This window comes from Musa acuminata, chromosome BXJ2-4, assembly GCF_036884655.1.
Source record: "Musa acuminata AAA Group cultivar baxijiao chromosome BXJ2-4, Cavendish_Baxijiao_AAA, whole genome shotgun sequence".
NCBI classification, from domain to species: domain Eukaryota; kingdom Viridiplantae; phylum Streptophyta; class Magnoliopsida; order Zingiberales; family Musaceae; genus Musa; species Musa acuminata.
Window position 1 is genome coordinate 11296762 of NC_088341.1, and position 26147 is coordinate 11322908.

General features: G+C 45.7%; 7 protein-coding genes across 8 annotated transcripts; 3 read left to right on the forward strand and 4 right to left on the reverse strand.

The window, feature by feature from the left end:
* The first annotated feature begins 3348 nt into the window (after positions 1–3348).
* Positions 3349–7484, forward strand: LOC135610019 (uncharacterized). Its single transcript, XM_065103923.1, has 4 exons — positions 3349–3712; positions 4802–4996; positions 6388–6572; positions 6994–7484. The coding sequence occupies exons 1-4, from the start codon at positions 3424–3426 to the stop codon at positions 7309–7311; spliced, it is 987 nt and encodes a 328-aa protein (XP_064959995.1). The 5' UTR covers positions 3349–3423; the 3' UTR covers positions 7312–7484.
* Positions 7485–8845: 1361 nt separating this feature from the next.
* Positions 8846–10607, forward strand: LOC103981466 (uncharacterized). 2 transcript variants are annotated; one of them, XM_018824874.2, is made up of 4 exons: positions 8846–8996; positions 9222–9615; positions 9699–9888; positions 9977–10607. In XM_018824874.2, exons 2-4 carry the CDS (start codon positions 9346–9348, stop codon positions 10315–10317), a joined length of 801 nt encoding a protein of 266 aa, XP_018680419.2. In that variant the 5' UTR covers positions 8846–8996; positions 9222–9345; the 3' UTR covers positions 10318–10607. The 2 variants fall into 2 exon arrangements, with proteins under 2 accessions (XP_018680419.2, XP_009396480.2); XM_009398205.3 differs by having other exon boundaries at positions 9222–9609.
* A 729-nt stretch (positions 10608–11336) lies between these two features.
* On the reverse strand, positions 11337–12350 carry LOC135608706 (protein ELC-like). Its single transcript, XM_065101732.1, has one exon. It carries the CDS (start codon positions 12348–12350, stop codon positions 11337–11339), a length of 1014 nt encoding a protein of 337 aa, XP_064957804.1.
* Positions 12351–13320: 970 nt separating this feature from the next.
* On the reverse strand, positions 13321–17637 carry LOC103981468 (carbonic anhydrase 2). Its single transcript, XM_065103924.1, has 9 exons — positions 16758–17637; positions 15865–16310; positions 15045–15106; positions 14871–14919; positions 14537–14653; positions 14406–14459; positions 14166–14251; positions 13912–14017; positions 13321–13635 (listed from the first exon to the last, which is right to left on the reverse strand). The coding sequence occupies exons 2-9, from the start codon at positions 16057–16059 to the stop codon at positions 13501–13503; spliced, it is 804 nt and encodes a 267-aa protein (XP_064959996.1). The 5' UTR covers positions 16060–16310; positions 16758–17637; the 3' UTR covers positions 13321–13500.
* Positions 17638–19794: 2157 nt separating this feature from the next.
* Positions 19795–22542, forward strand: LOC135610020 (zinc-finger homeodomain protein 6-like). Its single transcript, XM_065103925.1, has one exon. The coding sequence runs from the start codon at positions 20469–20471 to the stop codon at positions 21621–21623; it is 1155 nt and encodes a 384-aa protein (XP_064959997.1). The 5' UTR covers positions 19795–20468; the 3' UTR covers positions 21624–22542.
* A 272-nt stretch (positions 22543–22814) lies between these two features.
* LOC135608707 (protein RADIALIS-like 3) lies at positions 22815–23191 on the reverse strand. The gene has a single exon (XM_065101733.1). It carries the CDS (start codon positions 23052–23054, stop codon positions 22815–22817), a length of 240 nt encoding a protein of 79 aa, XP_064957805.1. The 5' UTR covers positions 23055–23191.
* Positions 23192–24115: 924 nt separating this feature from the next.
* Positions 24116–25343, reverse strand: LOC103981472 (protein RADIALIS-like 3). Its single transcript, XM_009398211.3, has 2 exons — positions 25041–25343; positions 24116–24390 (listed from the first exon to the last, which is right to left on the reverse strand). Exons 1-2 carry the CDS (start codon positions 25273–25275, stop codon positions 24386–24388), a joined length of 240 nt encoding a protein of 79 aa, XP_009396486.1. The 5' UTR covers positions 25276–25343; the 3' UTR covers positions 24116–24385.
* Between the last annotated feature and the right edge of the window lie 804 nt (positions 25344–26147).

A 26147-nucleotide genomic window follows, 5' to 3' on the forward strand; every position in this document is an offset into this window, starting at 1 on the left:
CGTGAGCAAGGAAGCCACATGGTGGCTGCCCTTCATGGTGTTTTGGTGCTGTGGCTCCCTAGAGAGAGAGAGAGAGAGAGAGAGAGATGAGAGCTTAAAACCTGCTGTCCGACTCTCTGTACATGACAAATTCTGCATAGGATCTTCTTTGTCTCGCTTGGAGAAGGATACAAGAGAGCAGTAGTTATCCTCCATGTCGATGTCAATGCTGCCCTCGTCTGTCTCCTCGTGGTGGCCCTTCTCTGTTAGCATTTTGTGCTGTCTTTTTCTCTTCTTGACCTTGGGGGAGAGAGAAAGAGAGAGAGAGAGAGAGAGAGAGAATTCCTGAAATCCCAGTTTGCGTTGGGAATGCTTTCCGGCATTGTTTTCCCCCTGAGGAGGAGGCTCTCACTGCTGCCTCTGAGGAGTCTTCCTTGTCTCGACTCCCTCAGCTACTACAGTGTACTGGGCCCCCACCCGCTCCCTAACCCCTGTTCCTCTGGTACACGGTTGCGTAGTCCGGAGGGGCCCTCCCACTGACCAAACCAATAGACCCTCGATGATGATCACATGATTGCCACAGTGACGAGTAAATGATTGGGTGGAACATGGCATTTTTTTGGATGATGACGGGAACCAAAGAAATAGCAACAGTGTTGATAAGAAAGCCAAGTCACGTCTCGGAGATGCTGTCTGTCTCGACATGCATTGGTGACAGGCATTGAAAAGGAAAACAAAGCCTCATACAAGCTGAGGTTCTGATGCATCTTCTTAAGCTTCATTATGCGTCTCGGACAAGGTTGTCATTGAGGAGAGGGATAGATCTCGGACAAGCTTCATTATGAGTCTGCTTCAGATCCAATGTCTATGCCTAGCACTCGTTTTCTTTATCTGGAAGATGAGACTAGATTTGTCTTGCGGCTGGAATCTGTAGTTGTAGATTCATTCTTAGATCTGATCCGAAGCAGAAATGGACGTGCTTGGTTTGGTTGGGCCTGATAGTTGCGGAATTCTTTGTCTCCACAAACCTTTGATTTAGAATATCTAAACTCAAATTAATAATAATACGCTCATCAAATCCTACGTTTACGATTAGAGTAGTTCATTCCTATTTCAATCTATTACCGTTCTCCAAAACCATTAGTCAAAACTAAAACCAAAAGTACTTTTGATTTTCTTACGTCCAACTTGTTCTAGTTTTTTACTTTCCACACTAGAAAAATTAAGGCAGCTCCTTACGATTGCGGAAGTTTACAGTGTCAATCCATTGTAGTATGATGCTCATAACATAGCTCATTTGTTACGATCAAAACTATTTAAGGGCAGAGTTCCAATGTAAATGGGCCATAGAGTGCAATGTAAATAGGCGAAGGAGCATTAGTTTAAGCAAAGACGTTGTTTTCTTGGCAATTCACACACGACGACGACACTAAAAGTTCCTCCTTGTTGTCATCCTAATAGAATCTTAGTACGCAACGCCATTGGAGAGTAGAGAGGCAAATGACTGTTACGCCATTCTCGACACACATTTTTATGCGGATGGGTTGAAGTATGCAGCAAAGAAACCCTAAATCCTTACGAATTGTCACGCTTCTCCTCGGTTGTACACTGCCAGAATCTCTGGGCACCATTTCCTATCGGGACCTTAGAATCTAACATATCCAAGCTTCAGAAATATGGAGTTTCCATGAGAAAAAGGACACAGTAGATTTGTCATTATTCATATGTTGCACAGTGTGCAGTCATAATCGACAAACCCACAGTACCATCTCTAGCCAGCTAGATCCTTTGCTTTGCTTCGCTTCATGTGAGAAGAGAAGGAGAGAGAGAGAGAGCACTGAGAGAGATTCACGTGAGAATGGAGAAGACGTAAGTAAGAGGGCAGGTCTCGATGTGAGGAATGACAGAACCATTCCTTCCTTCTACCTTTCTCCATATCTTCCCTGTGGAACTCTTTTGCATGGTACTCAAATGGCATGTGACGCCCTGCCGCATGACCCAGTGGCCGGAGCCCTCGCCCGGCAGGGTTTTGGAGTTTGCGGGAGGCTGCTGTATGGTCAAGGGTGTAGCTTCCGCGGGCACGCCACCCCTTCTTCCTCTCTGCTGAGATTCGTGCCCCTCGCACCCCTTTTCATGCACGCTCGCTCCCATCATATCTTCATCATCACAGCCTTCACGTCTGTGGTCCTGTCCATCGCTCTCTTGGATCAAGGTACGTATATCCCATCTTCCCCTCTGTCATCTCACCATGCGTGTGTGCCGAGTCTTTTCTTCTTGTTGCATAAACCCAGCAACTCCGTGAGAGGAATGTTGTGCGTGAGGAAAACGAATGCAACACCTCATGATTCGATCTATTAGTTTGTGCATGAGACGGCGAGGAAAATGAGGAGCCTCCTCACCCGAACGGAGTATATACGTGATGGCTTAGGACGAGACGTAAGCATGCGAACCCACTTTTTGGCCGCGAGAGAGAGATGGCGGACCGACTGACGGCGGCAGCGAGGCCATGACGTCACGCCCAAGCTCGTGGGGCTCGCGCTGCCGTGTCAGTTTCCGGAGCCGTCCACGGTGGTCCCACTGCGCGCGTGACTTGATCGCAGCGGCCCTTTCGCCGTGTCTTTTTCCCTTTCTTTTATCTTCCGAAGCGTCGTCATTCGCCGCAGGCTGAGGCACGCCGAGAGCGACGGGTCAACGTCGTGCTTCTCTGACCCCGTGTTGTGTGTGTGTGTGAGAGAGAGAGAGAGACCACGCAAATGGACTCTTTGACCACTGGGCCAGTCCCCGTGAACAGGCACTGGAGAGAGAAAGAGAGAGAGTGGAGCTGTTCCATCCCATCGGTGCAGGCAATCAATTCCCACACCGAAGGGCAGCAGAAAACAAAGGCCGTATCTGATTCCATCTGCCACATGATTGCCACCCACCTACTACTACGCCCAGAGGGAGAAGAAAATGGCCTTCTTGTCCTTCCTGCACTTGCAATAAACAAAGATCTAAACCGCAAGGCTGCTTCTCATATTCATTCACCGAAGAAGAAGGAAGCACATCTTTAGTCGTTTGATAGCTTCAGTAGGTGAGCCATGATGTTGAAGAGACGGAGAAGGTACGTGTTGCCTGCTATGATAACTTTCAGCTCACATAGACAGCGCCGAATGTGGCGTCTGAAGCTCCATCGATGGGTGAATCCTGATCATGGATGCAATCAGTGACTGCTGCGGCTTTAACCACCCACCGAGGAACTGGATGTACAAGAAACCTTACGTGGACCGTCAATTGAGCCCAATCAAGCCCATGATGGGAGCCCAAAAACCTCTAATAGCTAAGATCGAAAAGAAAATGTAGAATAGATTTGGTGGTGTTGGGTTGACCGAGTCCAACTTGGCGTTTTAAGTACACCAAGCTCAGTGCTCGCAGACTCGTCCTGCGCTTCCCTTCCCACGCGCTGAAATGGCCAACGGAGGACTAACGGTCGTCGACGGTAGCACACTGCGGGCCGACGATCTCCGTCTCCCGCTCCCTGACGGCGCCGTTTCTGGCGCCCGTCTCCTCCAGCACGCCGAATCCGAGGTCGCCGCTCGCCTCTTCGGCCTCTCCTTGCCGGATCCCCTCCGATCCGCTGCCTTCCGGCGGTTGGCCGGAGGCGACGCCCGATCCTTCGAGGAGGAGGTCATCGACGCCGACTCCGTGAAGCGGAAGGTCCGCGAGTATCTCCTCGCACTCGCCGATGATCTAGCAGGTCGAGTTTCCCGCTAAAGATCTCTGCTCTTCCGTGCATCACTTTTGGTCCTCTTATCATGTTTACTTAGGGCAATTAAGCTGTCGGCTTCTCGAATTTGTGTTGTTTTCACCACAATGGACGATGATCGGCGGCAGACATACGAAGGGTTTGTCTTCCTCGGTGGTTTTATAGATTTCTTGAAAGTTGTTGCAATACATCGATGGCTGTAGATTTGTTACTGTCTTGATCGTTAGATTTAGATGGAAGGGTTCGCTGGATGATGAAGGGCAGTTGAAAAGAAGCTCCTTTGTTGGTGATGCTTTCAATGTAGAAATTAAACAAAAGTACAAAGCAAGACAAAGGCAATCTTGTGCTGATTAACATAATCTTTGAAAGGGTTTGATCAATTTTAGAAACCGAGAACAATGGGAGTGGAGTTGGTGCGCATTATGAGGGAGCAGACCTTTAGGATGAACTGTGCCTTTTCTTTAACTTCTGGTCTCATCTTCTTGTTCCAGTGGTGCATCAATTTTTATGTTTTGCAATTAGAATATTTTTATGTGGAAAAAATTTTTCCCCTCTTTTATTTTCTTTTCTTTGTTTTGTTTTGTTAAGTTTACATTGATCCATCAATTTGGATAAACTTCTTTTATGCTTTCCTGTATGAAACAGAAATAAATTTTGCATAGCATTGCCAGAAGCTTTCCTGTCAAATTTCACTTCGATCCGACCTTGTAATCTACTATGATTTGTCATGCATGGTTTTCTACATCGTCGGATCCTTCATCTTTAAATCGAAATCGTGTAACTAAGGCAATATTTGCTCCACTACAACAAATTGAGTATGCAAATAGAGGAAGGAAGAGAAATGTAATGACTAAATCTGCGCCAAGCATGTCTTGCTGTAGTTGATATTTCGAGGTACCAAGTCTATAATTGTCTTTATTTTCCTTATTTTTGACAACCACACAGAAACTATAACTTATACAAGTGTGCTTTACAGATGCTTCAGAAATTTCTTCTGAAGTTATATACAAGATTTAGCACTCTTTGTGCTCTTGCCATTCAGTTTCGTTGACTATAACTGGATCTCTTTAAACCTTTCAGATGATCCTCTTGCTATTTTGGTATTGGATGGAAGTGCTCTACGAGTTTTTCTAGACGATGAAGATGATTTTGCTATGTTGGCGGAGAATCTTTTTACCGATCTGGATGTAGACGACAGAGGAAAACTCAGCAAAAAGAAGATTCAAGATGCTCTTGTTCTTATGGGGGTGGAAATGGGGGTTCCTACATTTTCAGGTTGGTCTTTCAATGTACAACATATTTCATTTGCAAATAATCATATTACATAGTGCATGACCACATGAAAATCATAATTACAGTAAAGCATATGAGTATATATATCCTACAAAAAGAGTCAAATTCTCGCTTGAATGTTCTCATTTTGGTCATCTATGTTTTTTTTTTTAAATGAATTATGACATGGCAATTATAGATTTAAAGAAACACCTCCCAAAATTGGTTTACCTCCTATATCTTAGAAACCAGAACCTGTTGGTATATACTGTCCTGCTCATTCATTGCCATTATGCTGTCCTCTTCCATAATCTTCTACTTTTTGTGTGAAGACAATTCAAGTACAATTTCTTGACACTCAGTGTATAGGTTTTGTATTCCTATGGTATTTATAAGGTCACTCATAAACTTATTCTTTCTTCAGTTTGTCAATCTTTCATGGTTTAAAACAGCTTGCAGTTTTATTGTTGTTTCATCAAATATCTTTACAAGCATAGTCTATGAGAAAATTTCATTGTAATTTTGCATATTGTATCATATAAAACTTTTGATCCTGTATCATGGATCTTTTTTTGTTTATCACACAAATGAATGCTTTTCTATATTAAATTTGTTTAAGTACTTCCACAGGTTGAGGCACGAAAATACTATGACTAGCGTTACACAATCAATTATTTTCAGTAATGTGTCATTTTCATATCTAAAGAAGCTAAGCACATGCAAGACAGATAAGATTCCTTTTATTTACAGTTCTTTTTCATAATCTGAATTGCACACTTGGATTGAAAATAGGTGAAAACTCACATCTTTTGTTCTTCATAATCAATAATATATAGCACATCAAAATCAAATTTGCGCTTCTCCTACTTAATATAGACAGGTAAATTCTAACCTGATTTTTGGTTGGGTCACAAATTATATCAGGAACAATAAGCTTTCAGATTAGATTCCTCTTATCTTCATGTACCATCAAAAAAGAGCCATCATTTTGGAATCTCCTGTAATTGCTATGTCATAATAATACATGCACTCTCTCTTGTTTATATAAAGGACAGAATGAAAATTTTTCCTCTTGACTCCATTGTGCGATCCTTTTAATTTTGTGTCAAATAGCTTTCATTGTCTTGCCATTTATGGATGTGGGTCACTTTTTTATTTAGTGATTTTCATGAAACCATAATAAGCCATGATAACAATGTCATTTGCCACTCTTTTGCTGGGACCTCTTTGCGTATTCAATAGCCATACGCCTATATCGCTGCTGCATGTATCACTGTGTTATGCTGAAACAACCTCACTTTGATATACAGGTAAATCAATGTTCTGTTTTTCATACTATTCTCGAAAGGACAATATTTTCAAGTACATGATGTTCTATTTTGTGATGTATACAGAACACAGTGATCTTTTTAGTAACATATTAAGGAAACATGGAGCAGAAGGAGAACAACAGCTGGGCCAGGCACAATTCGCACAATTACTTCAGCTCATTCTGCAAGATCTTGCAGACGGTTTGGCTGAAAAGCCTGTTGTAGTTATCCAAAATTTGAAGGTTGTTAATGGCTCTAAGATAAAAAAGGTATGAGATTATTTTCATATTAATTTCCCATGTTAGATGTCAGTAATTCTTTGTAGATCATGAAATGAGAAAAACTATCAATTCCCTGGTCGATCAGATAGCTTCAATGATAAAAATAAATAGAAAACAGCACAATAAAATCTGATGCTGAATAAGGAATTATTTGCCATCAAGCTTGAGAAGATTCATAGTTCTGAGGATTGTTAGTTTCGCATAAAATACGGTGTTCTTTTGATTTGTTGTGCACTTCTCTTAAAGATCTGACAAAAAATTTTGGATTCGGAAAAATACCAAAGTTGATGAGGAGATACCTATCAGAGATAACAAATTAATACTTTTCTTGATGCCTAACTCCATCTCTTAGTTATCAAGTTTGTCTACTTCCCAGCAAAGTATGCTTAACATTTCTGTTTGTTTGCAGTTGTTAGAACATAAGGAGCTCCTCGATGATGAGATGGAGAGCATGTTTGGAGATTGGAATGCTCGCGGTCGTGGAGAGGGAAACATGGAGCGATTGCAGGGTCTCCTCAAGGCAAAAGGATCCAGACTAGGCCTGCCTCCAGCTGAGTCTAACGAAGCAGTAGCGCTTCTCTACGACCAAATCTTCTCAGAGATCAAGGAAGAAGTGATCGCCGGAGAATTGACAAGAGATGCATTCCACATTGTTGTTAGTGATATCATGGAAAAGCTTGTAGATCAACTCGAAGCAAACCCCATCTTTACTGACATGGGGAGTTGAGGCATGTCGTGGTTCTCTCTTCAATGTACCCCATCTTTAAATATGAAGTCTCTCCCGAATGAATTTGTGGCTGGAGGTCAATATGTTGACCTATTATCACACACACGAAGAGTGCAGATAACTACAATGTTGATTTCTCTTTCGTTTTATATGATATGATCTATCATTATGTATGGAAATGACATTTAAGCATCATAGAATTTGTACGACACCTATCCGATATGTATACAACACAGATGCCATTTTTCTATTAGAAACAGGTAATCTTGTTTCGATCGAATACAGATCTTATGATGTCGATTTGAAGTACAAATCTTTTGATGTCCATTCTAACGAATTATGAATTCCATGTGAGATATATATATTTCAGGTTTCATTCGATCGGGTATGCTTTCAGAAAGGCGGCTGACAACAACCCCGGAGACGATGGTGGGTTTCTCTAGGAAGAAGAAGACCCGGAATGGTCAGGATCACGCACAAGCCGAGTCCCGAATCTGGCAAGCCAAAAGCTCAGGGAAGCCCCTATCTACCATTCCTAAATCTTGAGAGGAAAACCAGGAATCTAAGGTAGAACCATAACACTGCTCTTTTTGGCTAGTTCCTCTGATGCAAAGTACTTCCTTCCCCCCCCCCCCCCCCCCCCCCCGCGCGCACACAACAATTCCCGTCCTGATGATCTCCTGGAACTGCAGAGGAGCCCTCAAGAGGGAGGAATGTCTCGGCCGGCTCAGGCCCCTCATCGATCGACATAGGATCACCATCCTCATCCTTCGGGAAACTCATCTCCGGCAACGGGAGATGATAATAGGTCCACTCAGTCATCGCCGCAATGCCTCTCTCTCTCTCTACACCCCAACGAACACTTCAATTTCCAACAAGAATATTTCTAGAATCTCCAAACCTTTTAGATATTTCTTTCGAAACAACGACCAAAACTAAAACAAGCTCACCCTCGTTATCTGGAACTGTGCATCACTCGGCCGGCCTAAGGTCGATGGAGGCCTGGGTGTAAAGGGGCATAAACCTAGTTAAATCCATCATAGGATGATGATCTGAGGAGCCATAAACGATGACTAAGGGGCAACGAGTATGAGTTGAACGCAAGTAGCATCGGTGGTGGCAACGAGTATGGGTGCACAGGTAAATTAAAATTAAAATTAGAGGGAAAGTAAATATTAAAAATATTATTTTATTATTATTTTTAAATTAGGAATAATAGAGGGATTGTGAATGATTAAAAAAATGGAATCGGTAAGCTCGGGCGTCTCATCAGAGAAATTACGGCGCCGCCGGTTAAGTCACGATGCCGTCGAACCAGAGACACGTTTCGGTATTGATGTAAACGAACTTTGTCTCCAAGAATCGCGGCAATGCGCGTCGTCGCTACCGACCTCAATGCTGCGGGACCCGTAAAGACGTGGCCAATCAATGAACCGGTAGAGAGATGGGTACTGTACAAAGCGCGGCAAGAAGAATCGATCCAGCACCGTTATGGATAAGTCTCACCAAGTAGGAAAGACACGTAAGCAGGATTTTCCATCTCATCAGCCCCTGCTTCTCCATTTGCCCTTTAAAACCCCGACCGCCGCCTCGTCCGCACCGAGGCTCCGCTCCTCTGATCGCCAACGCTGCCTCCGAGTGATCCACAGTTGGACGCATCGATCGCCGCCTACCGGACCATCGCGGTACGATTCGTTCTTCTTTCCCCTCTCTCTCGTGAAACCCTCCCCGATTCGCTTGGTGCGGCTGTCGGAAGCAATCCCATGCTTGTTGAATGAAACCGGAAGCCGTGCCGTGTGTAGAGTCGAATGATTCCTAGTCGTTGTGTTTTGCTTTAGCTTTTGGATCGAATGAGCTCCCGATCTTTGTTTTCTGCCTTCTCTTCATCCGGTTTTGTTCCGCCTCTGTAGTTAGCTGTTCTGTAGCTTCTCCGATTCCGCCATTTTTGCCTCTGCCTCGTGCTTTGGAGATTACGGTTCGAAATCGGAAGAGGAAGGAGAGAGCCTGGAGACACAACCGATCGATCGGAAAGGGATGGTCCGAAACGATCAGGCGAAGCCGGCGGGCAAGTCGATGTTGAAGCGCCTCTTCGAGAGGCAATTCGCCAGCGCGCCCCGGATCTCTCCGGAGGAGAGACTCGATTCCTGGGCCGACTTGGAGCCGAGCTCTGTTTCTCTCGACAGGATGGTCCGGAACTACATGGAGGGGGAAAGCAACAACACAAGGAACCCTCCCGACGACGACCTCGCTGCAGAACCCACCATCGCATCCGCCGACGCCCGGGACGCCGCGGAGGCCGTTAAGGCAACCTAATCCGTTCTCGTCCATCCATTCGTCTAAAAACACCATAAAAATGGGATTTTTTTTTTTTCGTTGCGTTCTGACAGGGTTTGGTGCTCTGCACGAGTCAGACGGAGATAAAGCTCTTGGCAGATGCATCGAACCTCATGGAGAAGAGCAGGAATTGCAAGAGAAAAGAGGAGTACATCAAAGCTGTCACCGCGGGCCTTCGATCCCTCGGCTACGATGCATCCATCTGCAAATCTCGCTGGAAGAAAACCTCGTCAGTTGCAGCCGGTAGAATTCTGCTCTCTGCCTCCCATCTCTCTCTGGGTTCGCCTTTAATTCTCGATCGATTGGTTGATGGTATTGGGTCCATTGACAGGAGAGTATCAGTACATCGATGTGATCGTCGGCGGCGGCGAGCGGCTTCTGGTGGACGTGGACTTCCGGTCGGAGTTCGAGATCGCGCGGTCCACGAAGAGGTACCGTGAGGTGCTCCAATCCCTGCCATCCGTCTTCGTCGGGGAGGAGGACCGGGTGAACCAGATCGTGGCCGTCGTGTCGCAGGCGGCGCGGAAGAGCCTGAAGAAGAAGGGTCTCCATGTCCCGCCGTGGCGGAGGCCGGAGTACATGCGCGCCAAATGGCTTTCCACCTACTCGCGATTCACTCCATCGAAACCGAAACGACAAGCGATCGGAAGCGGGGAGTCGGTAGAAGGGTAGGGGATGGCCGACACCGGAGGCTGCGCCGCCAGGGTGGGGCAGCAACTCAGCGAGGCAGGGGAATGAACCCGCGGCGGCGATCTCGGCACTCACGTAAGGGCCGTGACTCATTTTCTTTTTCGAGAAATATATTATTGGGAAAATTATATATTATATATACGGTTGGAGTTCGAACCAAAAAAGAAAGGTTCAATTTGAACCCAATTACATGTTCGGGTCAAGCTCGAGTTCGACATGCACCAAATGTATAGACGTCGATAAAACATTAATTTTAAGATTTTCTTCTGATATTTCCATTCCCTCTATCCTAATTGGATTGGCTAGGTCTTAAAGCAAATAAAATAATTGGGATATAAAGGAATCATAAAAATTCTTGCTCGTTGTAAAGAAGTTATTAAATCTGGATATTCTAAGCATAAATAGTAAAACTAGAATTTGATCATATACCCATCTTATCAAGTGGGAAAGACTGAATAAGTTCGATAGCTATCAAGTTTTTTAATTAAATTTATCATATGAGATTCTATAATATTGACATGATTTAAACGAGATAAAAAGATAGATTAAATCATACACATACATCATGATGAGTGATCAGAGTGTTTAAGAAATATAAAATTATTATTTTATATTTATTTGATCTTTTATCAAGTAAGTTCACATTTTATTTTTATTTTTATTTTTATCATTAAGTATTTTTATTATTAAAAATAAATATTTTAGTACCATTAATATGTATATATATATATATATATTCTTTTAATATATATATTCGGTTGACTTGCAAAGGTGGCCGGTCGGTCATCGGGTATGGCATTTTCTACTCGGAGACTTGAGATTATGGAGCATGTGCATGAACTTTGGAAATCTTCAAAGTCAACGCAACGAAAAACATCGTTGCATGTTTGTGGAAGACATTTATCCGATAACGAGATACAAATATCCAAATAGTAATTGAACGAATCCTTTAAGCTTCCGCACAAAAGAAAAGAAAAGAAAAGAAAAGAAATAGAAATCAATTAGCAAATCGCTCGCTCTGATGAACTTTCATTGGACCGCTGGATTTTTGCGACCATCGCCCTGTGGAAGAACTGCTCCCTCGCCAAACATCTCACCTGCTTGATATAGTTTGCGAAGGTTACCGATCCCGCCGCTAGTGCTTCACCAAGAACCTCCACCGAGTCGTCGATGGCCTGCGCCGCGGCTTCGTTGTCCAGCAAGCATCGGTCGCTCTCGTCGGCCGCCTCGAATCCTTCTACCTCTTCCATGTACAAACAAGACTCGGTACCATGCGATTGCAGCCAATTCGACAGCACGTCCGCGTTATCCACCATCTGCTTCGCGACCTCCTTCGACCTCAGCCGCTCGAGTTCCAGGTCTCCCAGTGCCCGGTCGATCATGTCAGTTCGCTCGCGCAGCGTAGCTTGCCTGCTACACAATTGCTTCATGTCCTCCTCGATTTGAGCCTGGAATCGCTTCACGTCGTAGTGGAGTGCAGCTACCAACCGGTCGATCGCCTCCCTCTTGGATGCAAGAGAAGCATCGGTGCGGCCGGGCGAGGTAGGGATGAAGCCGTAGGGGTGGCAAATTCTGAAGACCTTGACGAGGTTGCGCGCAAGATCGGAGAGGTTGGACTTTGGATACTGCCATGTCTGGAGGTAGGGCAGGACAGCAGAACCGGAGGGAGCGATAAAAGGGTGATCGTGTACCACCATCTGCTCACCGGTCGCGGGGAACACGTACACGATGGGTGCCACGAAGGGGTATGCTTGGTGCAACCATATGGTGAGGAGGACGGGCGGCAGGGACGAGGATACGGGCAAGACGCCATGAGCGTAGAGGAGGTGGACGGTGGTGCCGTCGTTATGGGTTAAGGTGTCTGACCCCGGGGAGAGGGTCCGGAAATCGTCGAACAGGGAGAGGAGGTCATCGCGGATGAGCCACTTTAGGCCATGGTGGACGTAGGAAAGGGCTCTGTCGCCGGTAGCCTCTAGGGCGGCCTCGATGAATCGGATCGAGGACGACGAAACCATTGCTTGCTGAACAGAGGAAGATGAAGGCTTGGAGACCGCACCTCCAGAGGGGGGGTTTATATATGAAGTGTCCTTCGAAGATTATATATATATATATATATATATATAATATAAAGGTTTGAAGGGTTAAAAGGGTAAAACAAATGGCAATGAATGGTGTTGAAGCTCCCTTAATGCGGACATGGATGGCAAGTAAGAAGGTTTGAAGGATTTGTAGCAGGTGAAAGAAACCACACCTTGGAGGACAAGGAACTGTGAGAGGTTTAGTGCCTTTAAATATACTTTCAATGATGACCACATTTAGTCTTATCACAAACATGTCACATAAACACCGTATATAGAAAAATATGATTTAGAAGCATCCATTGCTCAAGTCAAGCTCGGAGGAGACCCCAAGTCCAGCCCTCCGAGTTCATCTGCTTTCCTACTGCTCCTGCGAAAGACAAAAGACTGGGAGAAGGAAGCAACCAAAGAAAGAAAACGAGTTTTTGTTCTTCTCAGAGTGGCGTGCCCTTGTAAACAAGACTTGGCACACAGTTCAAAGGTCAATGGTTGAGTTCGCAGTCCTGTAGTTGGTACGAAAAACAAAAATATAATCTATACAATGACTTAGATGGCATTTCCAAGTAATTGGAAAAGCTGATGTTTGAGGCAATGATCATTAGAGAGACTTGACGGATTCATTGTATTCTCTTTGCTCTGTCAAGTATGATTTTGTAGCACAACTTTGACTTTCCAAGTGGGCTTACTTCATATGCTTACATATGGTTTACCAACTCTTGTCCGCGTAATACAGACGTACTCGGCAAAATATCCGTGCTGTTTGAATGTAATAACTGCAGTTGCTGCCGCTGCCGACTGTGGTGATGATACCTGACATCTTACATCCCACACCTTTGGAGTGTGATGCTGTCATTCCTGTATCTAATAGCAACTTGATCATCGTCTGGTATGAGATATGACAGAGTGGTTGTCGGGAACTGTTCTTGCTAGACTTCCATATCAGATCACAGATGAATTTTGCATACATGTTGATGTTTCTTTTCCAAGGAAAACAAGGTACAACGATGAACGGTACATTGCCATGTTAGAACCCCGAGTTAAGCGCATGCTGGCACGACAACAATGAGAGCTCCTTTAAGCCTCCGGTTCATACCTCCCAGATATCAAAGCTGCCGGCAACGAAGTTGTAATGTGCCCCGATCAGTTTCAGTGTTTTCTTCTCCAGTCCATCTTTGACGAAGGGATACGTCTTCAGGTTGTGGAGAGAGACGTTCACTGCCTCCTGCCAAGGGTCGAAGAGAATGGCATCAGTCAGCAACACAATAGCCAAAAGCAAACCTCTCTTTCCGATATCAACAGCTCAAAACATTTCAACCAAAAAAAGTCTTCTCTGCTGCTGTTGACAGTAATCATCATATTCCACTATCCTCAGAGCCAAGAAGCAGTAGCAATTTTACATCTGCTAAAATTAGCTTGAGAGAAGGTGAATGTAACCTTTGCACATTGCTTACTTGTATGAACTAGAAAGTATCATCGTAAAAAAGGAAGAGAAGAACACCTTTTCGCAATGGGTGCATTGATCCTCGAAGGGCAAGGCTGAGTGATTTGCTTTCACCTTCTCCAATGCTGGCAAGCAGACCTTCACCCAGTCCTCTATGAAGGCACTGATCACAACCAGATAAGGAGGATCATTTGGTCGGAATTCCCAAGAAATTTGGAGGAAATTCCAATCTATTTCATCTTTCAAGAAAAAAGAGTCAACACTAATGCTGCCAATTACTGAAAGATGAAAACAGAGGTGATGTTTCTTACCTGCTTCTGGTGCCATCTTCTTTGATAGACATAAGCCCCTTAATTCCACCGCAACGACTGTGCCCGATCACCACAATGTTCTCAACCTGCCCAAGATTAACAGAGTCGGTATTTATTCTTCTAATGATCATTAAACTCCTTATGTATTTATCCTTCTGTCGATCCATCTCTCGAGAAAAGAAAACAAATGAAAGATGGGGGGCCAAAAGGACAAAGCAGTAATGTAATCGACTGCTGGACCTTGAGATGGAGGACGGCGTACTCGATGGCAGCCCCAACCCCGGAGTATCTCGTCTGCAGGCACAAACAATGAGGGATGCCATATGAAGAGAGCAAGTTTCTTTCATCGAGTACGTTAATGCAGTAGTAACCTGGTCATACGGAGGGACCATGTTGGCAATGTTGCGGACGGTGAAGGCCTCCCCGGGCTGGAAGTCGAGCACCACGGACGGGCACACACGAGAATCCGCGCACGCAAACACCATGAACTGAATCAAAACCACGTAACATAAGATCCTGTTCATGGGATCATAGTACTGCGGTAACTCACATGCAAGCCTCGGAATGCTCGTCCCAAGATCTTTTTTTTACTGATAGATCCCACTTGTTGATTGAAGTCATTTCGATTGTGGGGTTAACTTAATCTGTCGTCTTCCTAGATTTTGCAGCACAGAGAAGACTTGGTTTCGTTAGGAAGGAACTCACCTTGGGGCTCTGACCATCTGCGAGTTGAGTGAACAGAGCAGCGTTCTTCCTGTAAGACAATAGTTACGGTCTTACAGATGGATCGACGATGAAGAGTTACTTTTTCGTGCATGCAATCCATGTAAATCCATGGGAGGATTAAGTTGCGCGCATGTACGGGGGAGATTGACTTACTCGTAGACCTCCTTTTTGAAGCGCTGGAACCCCGAAGTCAGCCGCTCCATCGGATCCATTTCCTGCACATTCACAGAGATTAAGTGGTGCACTTATCTCTCATGGAGAAAAGAGTGTTTGTGATGGGAAAGAACAAAAGCAGCTTGTAAAAGAGAAAACAGTGCAGCCCATCTAAAATCTCTATAGATCATCTTCGAATCTAAGCTATCAGAAAGAGGAACTCAAAAGAAGCTTATTCGAACCAAATTTCCAGAATGCTGAGATCAGATACGAGGAAGAAGAAATATAGACATAACAGGGAGGAGAAAGAGAAGCCGAGTGAGGCATCGGTGATCCCACAAACCTCCTCCTCCTCCTCCTCTATCTACACCAAAAGTCTTCGAGATCCAATGCCTGGCGATGAGTTGTCCATTTTATATGCGTGTCCTACTGGTGGAAGCGTTTCACATGACTCGAGAGTACAATATTAGTCTTCTCTACGAATGCCAGGCTTTCTTTCCATGGCTTCATGCCTTTCTTATTATTCTCTTCACCATATCGCAAAGCAGGGCAAGTTGACTGGGGGTGAATTGAATCAGTGGGCGCTTCGATGGCGCTTCCCTATGACAAGGAGCATTCGCCGGGCGAGATGGGGGCTGGCCAGGAAATGGCGACTGCGGCGGGGAACCCAATCACTGCTCGTGCAACCCTCGAGAGGCCGACAAATCGTACTGTTTCCTTATTGAGACTTATACATGGCATGAATCAGAGGAGTGCGACCCAAGCTTTTGGGTTGGCACCATGACGAGCGTGCCGCTCTATGTGGCTATCGATCTCTTACCGTGAGCGTGCTCGGGGCAGCAGAGACGCGAGAGGAGCTCTTGTCGGGCCTTGGAAAGGAATTTTGCGCGGAAGATTTGGTGGGAGTGTTTCTGCTGTCGAGGCTGGAGAGGACGATGGCGGGTCTGAGAGCGGCCCTGCGCCTGTTGGACCGCACGAGACTGCCTATGCTCCGAACCCAAGCGGCCGGCATCATGCAGGGACGGGACGCTTTGATTGCGCGCTTCGTTCAAAGAGATCATTAGAGGAGGAAGACGAGGGACGTGGGCTGGTTTCCGGCCTCGGTTCATCGTCCCGCGCCGCTCCTCCTCCACCCGTTTGATATGGAGACCGGAGAGTGAAGCTTTAACGTAAGCGGCCAAACCATCGTCACAGCCACGCAATGAGCTCTGCGGTGTGGATAGCTTGCGTAAAGGAGATGGAGTCTTGGAGCGCCCATGGCCCTTACTGCAAGATGTGGCAGAGATGAGCATGAATTGTCGCTGTAGCACGGGATTATTTAGAGAAAAGGTGACGTGAAAATAATCGAGATAACATCGAAGACGAACACGGTGGAAGAGATCACGTTTGTCGAATGCTACTGTTGTCCAAGTTTGACTCGGCACGAACAATTACAGGAGATGACCGACAAGCTTATCCATCCAACAAGACTGGAACGCTGTCGAGTCGATCCTTTCCTTTCGTAATTAAACTAATATATATATTGGAACTTTGAAAATATTTTCTTAATTATATTGTAATTAAATTAATGATGATTATATAGATGAATTTAACCAAACGGAGTTTTGAAAATATTTTCTAAATTCTATGCTCGCAAAAAAAAAAAAAATGTTTCTAAAAGAAATAAAAACATATTAAAAAAACAAAAAAAAAATTAACAAGGGTGACACCTACGGGCGATGCCATTGACGTTGGCGAAGAACCCGAACACGTTTCGTTTGTTCGGCAAGAACAACTGCCGCGGGCCGCGTCTTGCCGCCTGCTCACCGCCTTTCCCGTAGTACACCCGGTGGGCAGTGACGATATCCCACTGGCCCGCCTTTACGCCTCCGTTCCCCCCTCTCCCGTTCTTCTCTTCCTTTCCCTCCTTCACAGCCACCTCGGATTCGCTTCGATGGCTCCGAGGTGGGCTGCCCTTCTCCGCCTTCTTCTTGTTCCCCCTCCTCTCCTTCGCCGCGAGGAACATGCCCTTCTTCTTCCCGTCACTCTGGCTCCGCCTCGCCATCAGGTCCCGGATCCGCCATTGCAGCGACGACCCCGTGGAGCTGCTCTTCTTGCACCGCCCCTGCGCCGCTGCCTCGGACGGCCTCGGTGCCCACGAGCAGTACGTCCCAGGGACGACCCGCTCGAGATCGTCCACCTCCGACGATGACGGCGTCGAGTCCAGGCCGGAGTCCCGCTACGGCTTCTTGCCCAACAGCCGGTGGATTTGGTCGCGGTCCACTGGGCCGTCGGCGATGGGAAGGCCGCGGCCGAAAACAGGGCAAAGGGGGCGGATCCGGCCGTCGGAGAAGATCTCGTCCGCGGTGATCGTTTCATCGCCATGCTCAGGGTCGGTGAGAGCGAGAGCGAATTCGAATTCGAAATCGCCCTCGTCACTCTCGACCTCTTCCTCATCCTGTCGAAGCGATTGTGGAGGGGGAGAGGCGGCGGAGATGCTCTTGGGCGAGCCGTAATGGACGGGGGAGATGAAGCGATAGCCTCCAAGATCTCTGAAGGTCGGGCAAGCCATGGCGTCGGGTTCGACTCTTTTCTTCTGCATCGGCCTCTTCTCGCTCTCTCTCTCTCTCTCTCTCTCTCTTCCTTCGGCCTCTTGTGCTTTCTTGGCGGAGAGGCGTGGCGAGCGGTGGAGCGAGCGACTCGGAGAACCGGGGCCGGGGAACGGTCCGATCGATAGTTCACTTCCTGTACAAGGCTGAGTCACACCCGAGCCACCGTTGGCCACATTTGATTGAGCTTTCCCTTCGGAGGAGGGGACAGGAAGCCGGTGGGAGGTCCCTTCTTACCCATGATTGATTGAGGTTGTGTGTGTGACTACAAGTCGGAGAGGAATTGTGCTGTGTTCTACTACTTTGACCTTTTAATTTGAAATGATCATTATGATAGCAAATCAGCTTTTATGTTTTTTTTTTTATTTTTTATTTTACATATTGGTGCTTAACCAACCTACTTAAATTGGATTATAATACTTAAAAGATGGATATTTGATCCACTTCTAAAATGGATTTGGATATTTCTGTTGTAATCATGTTAGAAAAATGTAGGGTGAAAATTCACAAGCATCCTACTCATTGTTCCTTAATGTTAACACCAATGTTTATTATGACATATATTAATTACGAGGTAAATTTTGTTCATAAATTTAATACAAATAAATTGATCTAACTTAATTCTTTTTTTTTTGTAAAAAAAAAAGAATGCAAGTTCAATGTAAAAAAATAATATTGCATAAATTAAATATATTTATTCTCTTTAAGTATTATATTGGCGTGATCGACTTAATCGATAGCATGTATCGATTGGTTAACAAAACTGCATATCAATAATATTATTAAAAAAAGTATATAAATCTGATTTGAAATTAGTCAACTAATATGGTCAAATTTGTGGTTAAGAAGGTTTGACGGTCGTACTTAGAGACCATCACAGGGTTAGGATGTAGACATGGTGGAAACGGGCAGCCATTGTCGTTGGTAAAGAAGACTACTATATTTTATGTGGTGTGACATCAAACGCTATGCATCTCTCCACGTCGCCGTCTCAAGACCATCCATTTTAACCTCTAATCGGGATTAAAAAAAAAATTGTTTTTGGAAATCGAATTCGAACAATAATAAGTCATATATATATATATATATATATATATATATATATATATATATATATATATATATAAAATATTTAATGTTAATTTAATTTTTTTTTAAAAAAATTCAGTTTATTAGATTATGAATTTTTCGATTTACTCATTCAAATATATTCATAGTTAATCCAATCAAGCACACACAATTCATTTAGTCATCAAGTTAGAAATCAAATTATTGAAAATTGAAAATTTTAGGTTATAGATCATACCCAATATATATAATCTGACTCATTCGATCTTTAATATTGTAAAATTATTCTCTTGATCGATGTCCATTCTTCTCATATACGTCCTCAATTTTTTTTCATTAATTGGTTTGTTTTGATGAAAATTTTACCGAATATTTGGACTCCCTCAGTTTATTTTGACTTGGTTTGCAGCTTTTGATGATTTTTAATGCAGTGATAGTTCACTTATGTACGTATTCGATGGATCTCAAGATGCCCACTAAGATCATAAACTGGAATTCTAAGGACTCGTAGCAACCTTTTTAATCGTATGTCTGCTCTGATTTCTGAACACCTGTTTAATATTACGATTCATCAGAAACGACCAACAAAATCTAAAAGCTCATCGGCACACGAGAATGAACTGCCGCGAGATGCATCATTCCAATCTACAGTCGGCAGCAAAGCATACAACTCCCATCATCTCGATCGATCAGAATGCTTTGCTGCAGCAGATGGGGACAGCCAAGTCCATGAACAGAAAGACCTGACGCCCCCCAAACACTGACACGATTAGTGTATGCATAGGCCAAGGCCAAGTCCTGTAGTGCTCATGGTGTGAGCACAGAGACGACGGTGAGTCCACTAAGCCTTGCGCTTGTCGAGGACAGCGGTGAGCAGGGGGCTGCTGGCTGCAGGTGACAAGACAGCAACATGAAATAAAGATGGTAGCAAGTATTTGCGTGGGTAGCAAGGAGAAGAAAAGAAGGACCAAGCAAAAGTTAGCTCGAGAGTTGGTGGAAGACCCCAATCCCTTCTGGTGCTGGGCCCCTGACGCACCAACATGAGATCTCACAACATCTCTTCCAATCCCCTTAGAGAGAGGCGTTTAATGGTGTTGCAGAAGAAGAGGCACGGAGAAGAAGAGGAAGAGGAGGAGCGAGGTACGGTAGCAGCACACAGCAAAGTTAAGGACGTTGTACATGCAGAGAGCCGACATGTGAGCAGATGAACAGCTGCTGCGGAAGTAAATGTGATCACCAGTTTGCAGCAATAATTATGAGGGATGGGACCAACTTGCAGGGCGTGGGAAGGGCGAAGCATGACCCTGTCGGTTGTTCCCTGCGGCAACCCCGTCCTCATCTTCTCTCTCTCCTTCTCATGAGACCCCATCTCTCTTCTACCTCATTCTGATTTGATCACCAGCAGCAGCAGCAACAACAACAACAGCCTTCTCCCTCCCACCTTTCCCCTTCCCACCCCGCAGATGTCTGTTAGGAGACCATGTCCTACGCCCCTCTGTTGTTGATCTCAATATTGTGCACCTAAAGCAGCGCATGCGCTTCCTTGCCGTTGCATTTTGAGCTGCACTTTTGCTCGTTGAGTCCGGTCCCTCTCATCTCTCGTCCTTGCTTTTGTGGGGTGCAGTAAGAGCTGGACTTGTGGCACTTATCCCAAAGATTGCATCCTGCGGTGATCTACTACGTTTGGTTTGCCGAATCCCACTGATTAGCTGATTCCTTCTTCTCTGATTGGTGCATCGTGTAGCAGGTGAAATTTAGAGGTGTCGTTATGGAGTTTAGGAATCCTAACGAGGTAGGAATGCCTTCCTCTCCCTCTGGTTATAATTCCTCTCTCATCAGAGGAGGATCGGCCTTCTCTAAACCCACTCTATCCCCCACTTCCTCTCTTCTATCCCCGAGAGTGGGAGGAGGGGGACTTGGAGGTGGTGGTGGTGGTGGTGGTGGTGGTGGTGAAGGAGCAAGAAATGGTAACATCCTTGGCAGCACCAGATCACCGCCATCACCACCAACTCTTGAACCCACCACCACCATGGATCTTTCACCCCAGTCTCTTACCAAGAACACTGGCCAAGCTTTCGTCTCCAACTCGTCTACAGGTGCAGCCGGTGCAGGCGTGCCGTCTAAGACCGAACCTGCTGCCATCACTAGTAAGAACTCAACCACCACTACCACTGCTGATATCTCCACAAGGTACAGAGAATGTCTTCGCAACCACGCCGCTGCCATAGGCGGCCACGTCGTCGACGGCTGCGGCGAGTTCATGCCGAGTGGCTACCCTGACACGGCCGAGGCATTAAACTGTGCAGCCTGCGGCTGCCACCGTAGCTTCCACCGCAGGGAGGTCGATGGCGGCACCAACGCCGCCGGCTCCTACTACCATGCCACCGATCACCTGCCTGTGTTGCTGCCGCCACCCCATCCTCTAGCCCATCCCCACCACCACCACCACCACCAGAAGCCGTTCCAACTCGGCGGCTTCTCCAGCCCATCGCCGACCGTGCCGGGGTCGTCCGGCTTCTTCCAGTTCGGTAGTAACAGACCCAGCGGCAGCGGAGGCACGACGACGGAGTCGTCGAGCGAGGAGAGGATCAACGCTGCGGCGCCGACGGCCGCAACCATGCCGAGAAAGCGGTTTAGGACCAAGTTCACGGCGGAGCAGAAGAATAAGATGTTGGCTTTCGCCGAGAGGATCGGGTGGACGATTCAGAGGCAAGATAGCGAAATGATCGAGCAATTCTGTGCGGAGATCGGCGTGAGGAGACAGGTGTTGAAGGTCTGGATGCACAACAACAAGCACACCATAATCAGAAAGCAGCCGCCGCCACAGCACCAGCAGGAACCCCCAGTGCAACAACAGCACCAGCAGCCGCCAGAGTCACGCCTCCCCTACAGCAGCTGTAGCCAAGACCAGACTCTCATCTAACCTGACTTCGCTTGCGCAGGAGGACTCAGGCCATGGAGGAAGACAAATTTTGTTCATCTTGTGGGTTTACTGGTTTGAGCTGCTTTCCTTCTCATCCTCCGGTGCTTGTTTGCCATTTGAAACATCGATCTTTAGCTTAAACTGTCTCTGCATTAATCTTATCGCATGCGATCGGTGAGCTGCCACCAACAAAGGAAGATAAGAGGGACGCACGGTTCAGAAGTGACCACAGACAAGACATGTCGGTCCCCTGCGAAGAGCTGAACATGTAACTCGAGATGCATCGGATGCTTCCTATGGATCCATTGTGCATTACAAGCCTGAAATCATAGCTGAGATCGCCATTGTCACCTAATACCGTCCGTCCTAATACGAGCAAGAAGGCAGTAGAAAAGAATCCGACATTGCCTCGTTGGAATCTAGCGGTGGGACTGACAAATCGAGCACCTCAATCACCTGTTTCTTGTTTCTTGTTCCTCCATTAGCATTCCTTTTCATTTGCTGTCTTTTGCTTGGTGATCTCAATAATCTGTCGGTCATTTTTACGTCTAATTCCATCACGTTGTCCCTATATCTGTTGCGCTAAAGAGGCTAACGCCTGAGCTTGCAAGGGAGTTCACTTTCCTTTAGCTGCTGCTGCTTTTCTAGCTTGTGGAATACAGATGATATTGGCTGTGATTCCTTTCCCTTTCGCAGAAGACTAAGTGTTTAATTCTCTCAAAGCCAGATTGATGCAGATTAGTATGCATATTACAAGCAATTTTTCGATGGTCATTTGTATTAGTTCTTTTACCCTTTCCACATAATTAAGTTGTCCTATACTTGAAATTAATATTGTGGTTGTGGTCACCATTGTTCCTATTCTCAGTAGCAGAGAACATTATATTCTATATCATTCATATGGCTTTAATTTGAGTTACATCATGGCTTGTCTTCAAGCATTATTCCATGCATTTGATACCCTATTCATCTTATTATTGAGGGGTTGTGGGGGGGCGTATCTTTTTCATCGAACATATGGCTTGTATCACTATTTCTTGATGGTGAAACATAGAGCAATCCTAGTGAGTTAGCAGAGGGATCTGTGTAGGATGGCAAGGCAGGAACTACGAAGCAGACTTAGTTCTCTAGCCAGGAAGGCAAAACAAGAACGAGGAAGAAGGAGAAGCAACAAGAACTCACATCCCAGTCTTAACCTTGGCTCCTCGTCGGTGGGTAATGGAATATGGGCTCCTTGGTTGAGTCGATAAGGTGGATGTCCTTGACGAGCAGCTCGTAATGGCGCTTCACTTCCTCGGCAGACCTCCCGCGGCCGACGGCCCGGGCCACATTGTGCCAGCGTTCAGGCGTTTCCTCGTCGTACAACGCCAGCGCCAGCTCGAACGACTTGTTCTCCTCCTCGCTCCAGGAACTCTTTGGATCGGATGCCATGAGATAGAGAGAATGGAAGTCGATGGAGAGGGGACAATAGTTCGCTCGACTCTATACCATCGATGGTGCTCCTCCTTGCGAGGAGGAGGATGGTGTGGTCAAGCGGTGGTTCTCTGATGGCGATGAGTGATGACCAGCTGGACAACCGTAATATGCAAGAGGGGCAGAAGAGGAAGGAGACCTCACAATCTGCTCCTCCTGATTGCTTCTAGTTTCTACGACTGATGGACCATACGACTCCTTAAAACTTGGTTTACAGATTGTGGAAGTGTTTCTGAAATTTCATTTCTTATCCTACAGAGCGTTCTAATTTGCGACAAAAGAAAAAAAAAGGTGATAATTAATGGATGAGATTTATAATGATAATTTTGTCATCCGCACTAAATAAACACACTACATCTAATTTCAAAATTGTTTAGCTTATTTTCATCAGAGAAAAATGCAAAATGACTCACAAATCGGATTTCAAGAGAAATACAACAAACATAGAGGTTTTCATGCATTAAAATGCGGATGAAATTTCAGCTTTCTTCTCGTCCGACTGATCCCACGTCGCACATGAGGAGAGCTTATCCATCCTTCCGATGGCCTCCGTCCGCTGCAACATTTCCATGAAGACCTCGAGACTCCTAATAAATGCACTAAGTGTCAGTCCCTGTTAATGCTGCGCAGGGTCTGCGTCATCCACCCCGATTAGTAAGTCTACACATTGGAGACTCCGCTTGTTTAGTCGCTTTCTTCTTGTGTTTTCTGCGAGATCTGTTCTTCCTTGGGGCGAGGGTTTTGCTCGCATCCCACGCCCAATCTGATGAACTTTGTTGGACGGGGTAGACTCGTCATGAGTCTCGCATCTTCTCAACCTTTTCCGGACATCCAATATCAAGTATATGATTCAGAAACTGCTCTGTTCTCCACATATTTGTTCCAACAAAACTTGTCCTCGGATTAAAATTTGAATTATGATCAAACAGGCAAATTCTGATGCTGTGGAGCCACAGCTATCGAAGAAGCTCTCATGATATCTGCTTCAGATTGTTGAGGTGTGTTGCGAGGAGATGATGTTATAGAATAGAACAATACTAAGCGTTCATTAGCAAGCAAGATAACCGATTACAAGAAGACTAGCCATATATATGTTTATGATGGCAGTCTTCGATATATCTGGGAGTACACGATAGAAGGGAGAAAGAAGACTGCAGAAGAAACTACTTGTAAGTCCACAGACATGTAGAGTTCATATAGTCCTATAATTAAGATTGTGATAACTGATATCCAGAACAGTGAAATGCTCCTTGCTTCTTGTTCGTTCTCCGGTTGAGCTCCAAACACTCTCAACCTGCAACAAAAGCAAAAAAGGAAGGTTCAGATGAGTTAGCAAAAGATATGTAGCTTTTAAGGTTGGACAGCAACAGTAGATGAAATTTTAAATGATTAACATGAAAGTGACGGACCCCAAAAAGAAGCATATTGCAAAACCAAAGTCAGTCATAAGCCTGGAAAGTATTCTTGTCATATGAACCTTCAAAAACCCTTGCGATCGTAAATTGAAAATCCTAAAACTCTTGGGATCGATATGGAAAAGTTCATTTCTATATTAGATCTCGTGTGACCTTGCAGGGTTGACAAAGAGCCAAAGTCAAAAAGGACAGTGGATAGTACAAACCACCTGTGCTAATATATATATATATATATATATATATATATATATATCACTGCAGACAGGTCCTCTGCAGGGAGAGGCAAAGTTTGGGATTGACGTAGAACAGGAAATTATGCGGTCGGTCGTAGGCAAGCAGAAAGAACAGTGTGTGCGCGCCACAAAACATAGCAGAAAACAGATTAGCTGCAGAGATGATCGTATTTGAGAGCGCTCCGAGTGCAGAGAAAGCATGCAGCACGTAGGCTTTCTGGCAGAGCGCAATGGCGGAGCAGGGAGAAGCCGAAGGAACCGTCGATGGCGAAGGTATTGGAAAAGCGATCACATACCTCTGCCATTAGAGGACCGGTAATTGGCGTACGGCATTTGGCCAGCCTCGATGCGGCGCACGTCCTCCACGAGCAGGTCGTAGTAGCGCTTCACTTCGTCCGCCGTCTTCCCGCCGATGGCCCGGGCGATCTTGTGCCAGCGGTCGGGGGTGTCCCTGTCGTACACCGCCAGTGCCTTCTCGAACATCTTGTTCTCCTTCGCGGTCCAGGAGGAGCTCATCGAACCGGATGCCATCTCAGGGAAGAAGGGTTTGCTTTGCTTCTCTGGTGGAGCTAGCTGATCTGTGTGGGGAATGCCTCTGCCCCGGCGGTGCTTCTTATAAGCCCGGACGCAGTAGGCAGGGTTTGCATGTGGGGGCTACGTTGGGGCGGATCCACTTGTCGAATCATACTCCATTCGAGGAGTAGGAAGGCCATGACAACAATACCGGATGACTCGGAAGTTTCAGAGCCACAAGACTGTGGGGAGGGGGGGTGGAGGGGGTGAAGAATATATAAAGATCGTGAATAGGGGATCAGTGAATGGAGAATCACAACCTACCTCTTAGAAGAAAGGATATTTTTTTCCTTCCCACACTTGTCATCAATCTTCATTCTAATTAACACCCAGGCATGGACTGTTGTTACGAGAGACGCAGCATCTGCATCTGTGTCCGTAGCATTCAATCGGGAAAGCACTGGTCCTGCACTAATCATGTTCGTAATCTGGGATAAGAATAAGATCACAGAGATGCTGCTGAACAAAAAAGAACACAGCACTGAATCAAACCCAGCTGTTACCCCTCCCGTTTAGCCGTATGGAATCACGCAATCAACCTTATCCCTCTCCCTCGTTCCCTGTTCGAAGGGGGAGGGGGGGGGGGGGATGCCGTCATGTGGCCTGCAGCTTTTGTTCTACTGCGGCGAGAATATTCCCACCTCCGCTAGATTCTCTACTGTGTCCATCAATTCAAGCTGCATTAAGAAGATATTACCCTTCCCAGCATTCCAGCAAGTCAGATGGCATATGGAGATCACCTCAGGTATGTAAAAGAAGCAACTTTCAGAACATGAAGAGACAAAAGAAAATATATCAGAGTAAGAATCATGCTCGATGGAGGGGATTAA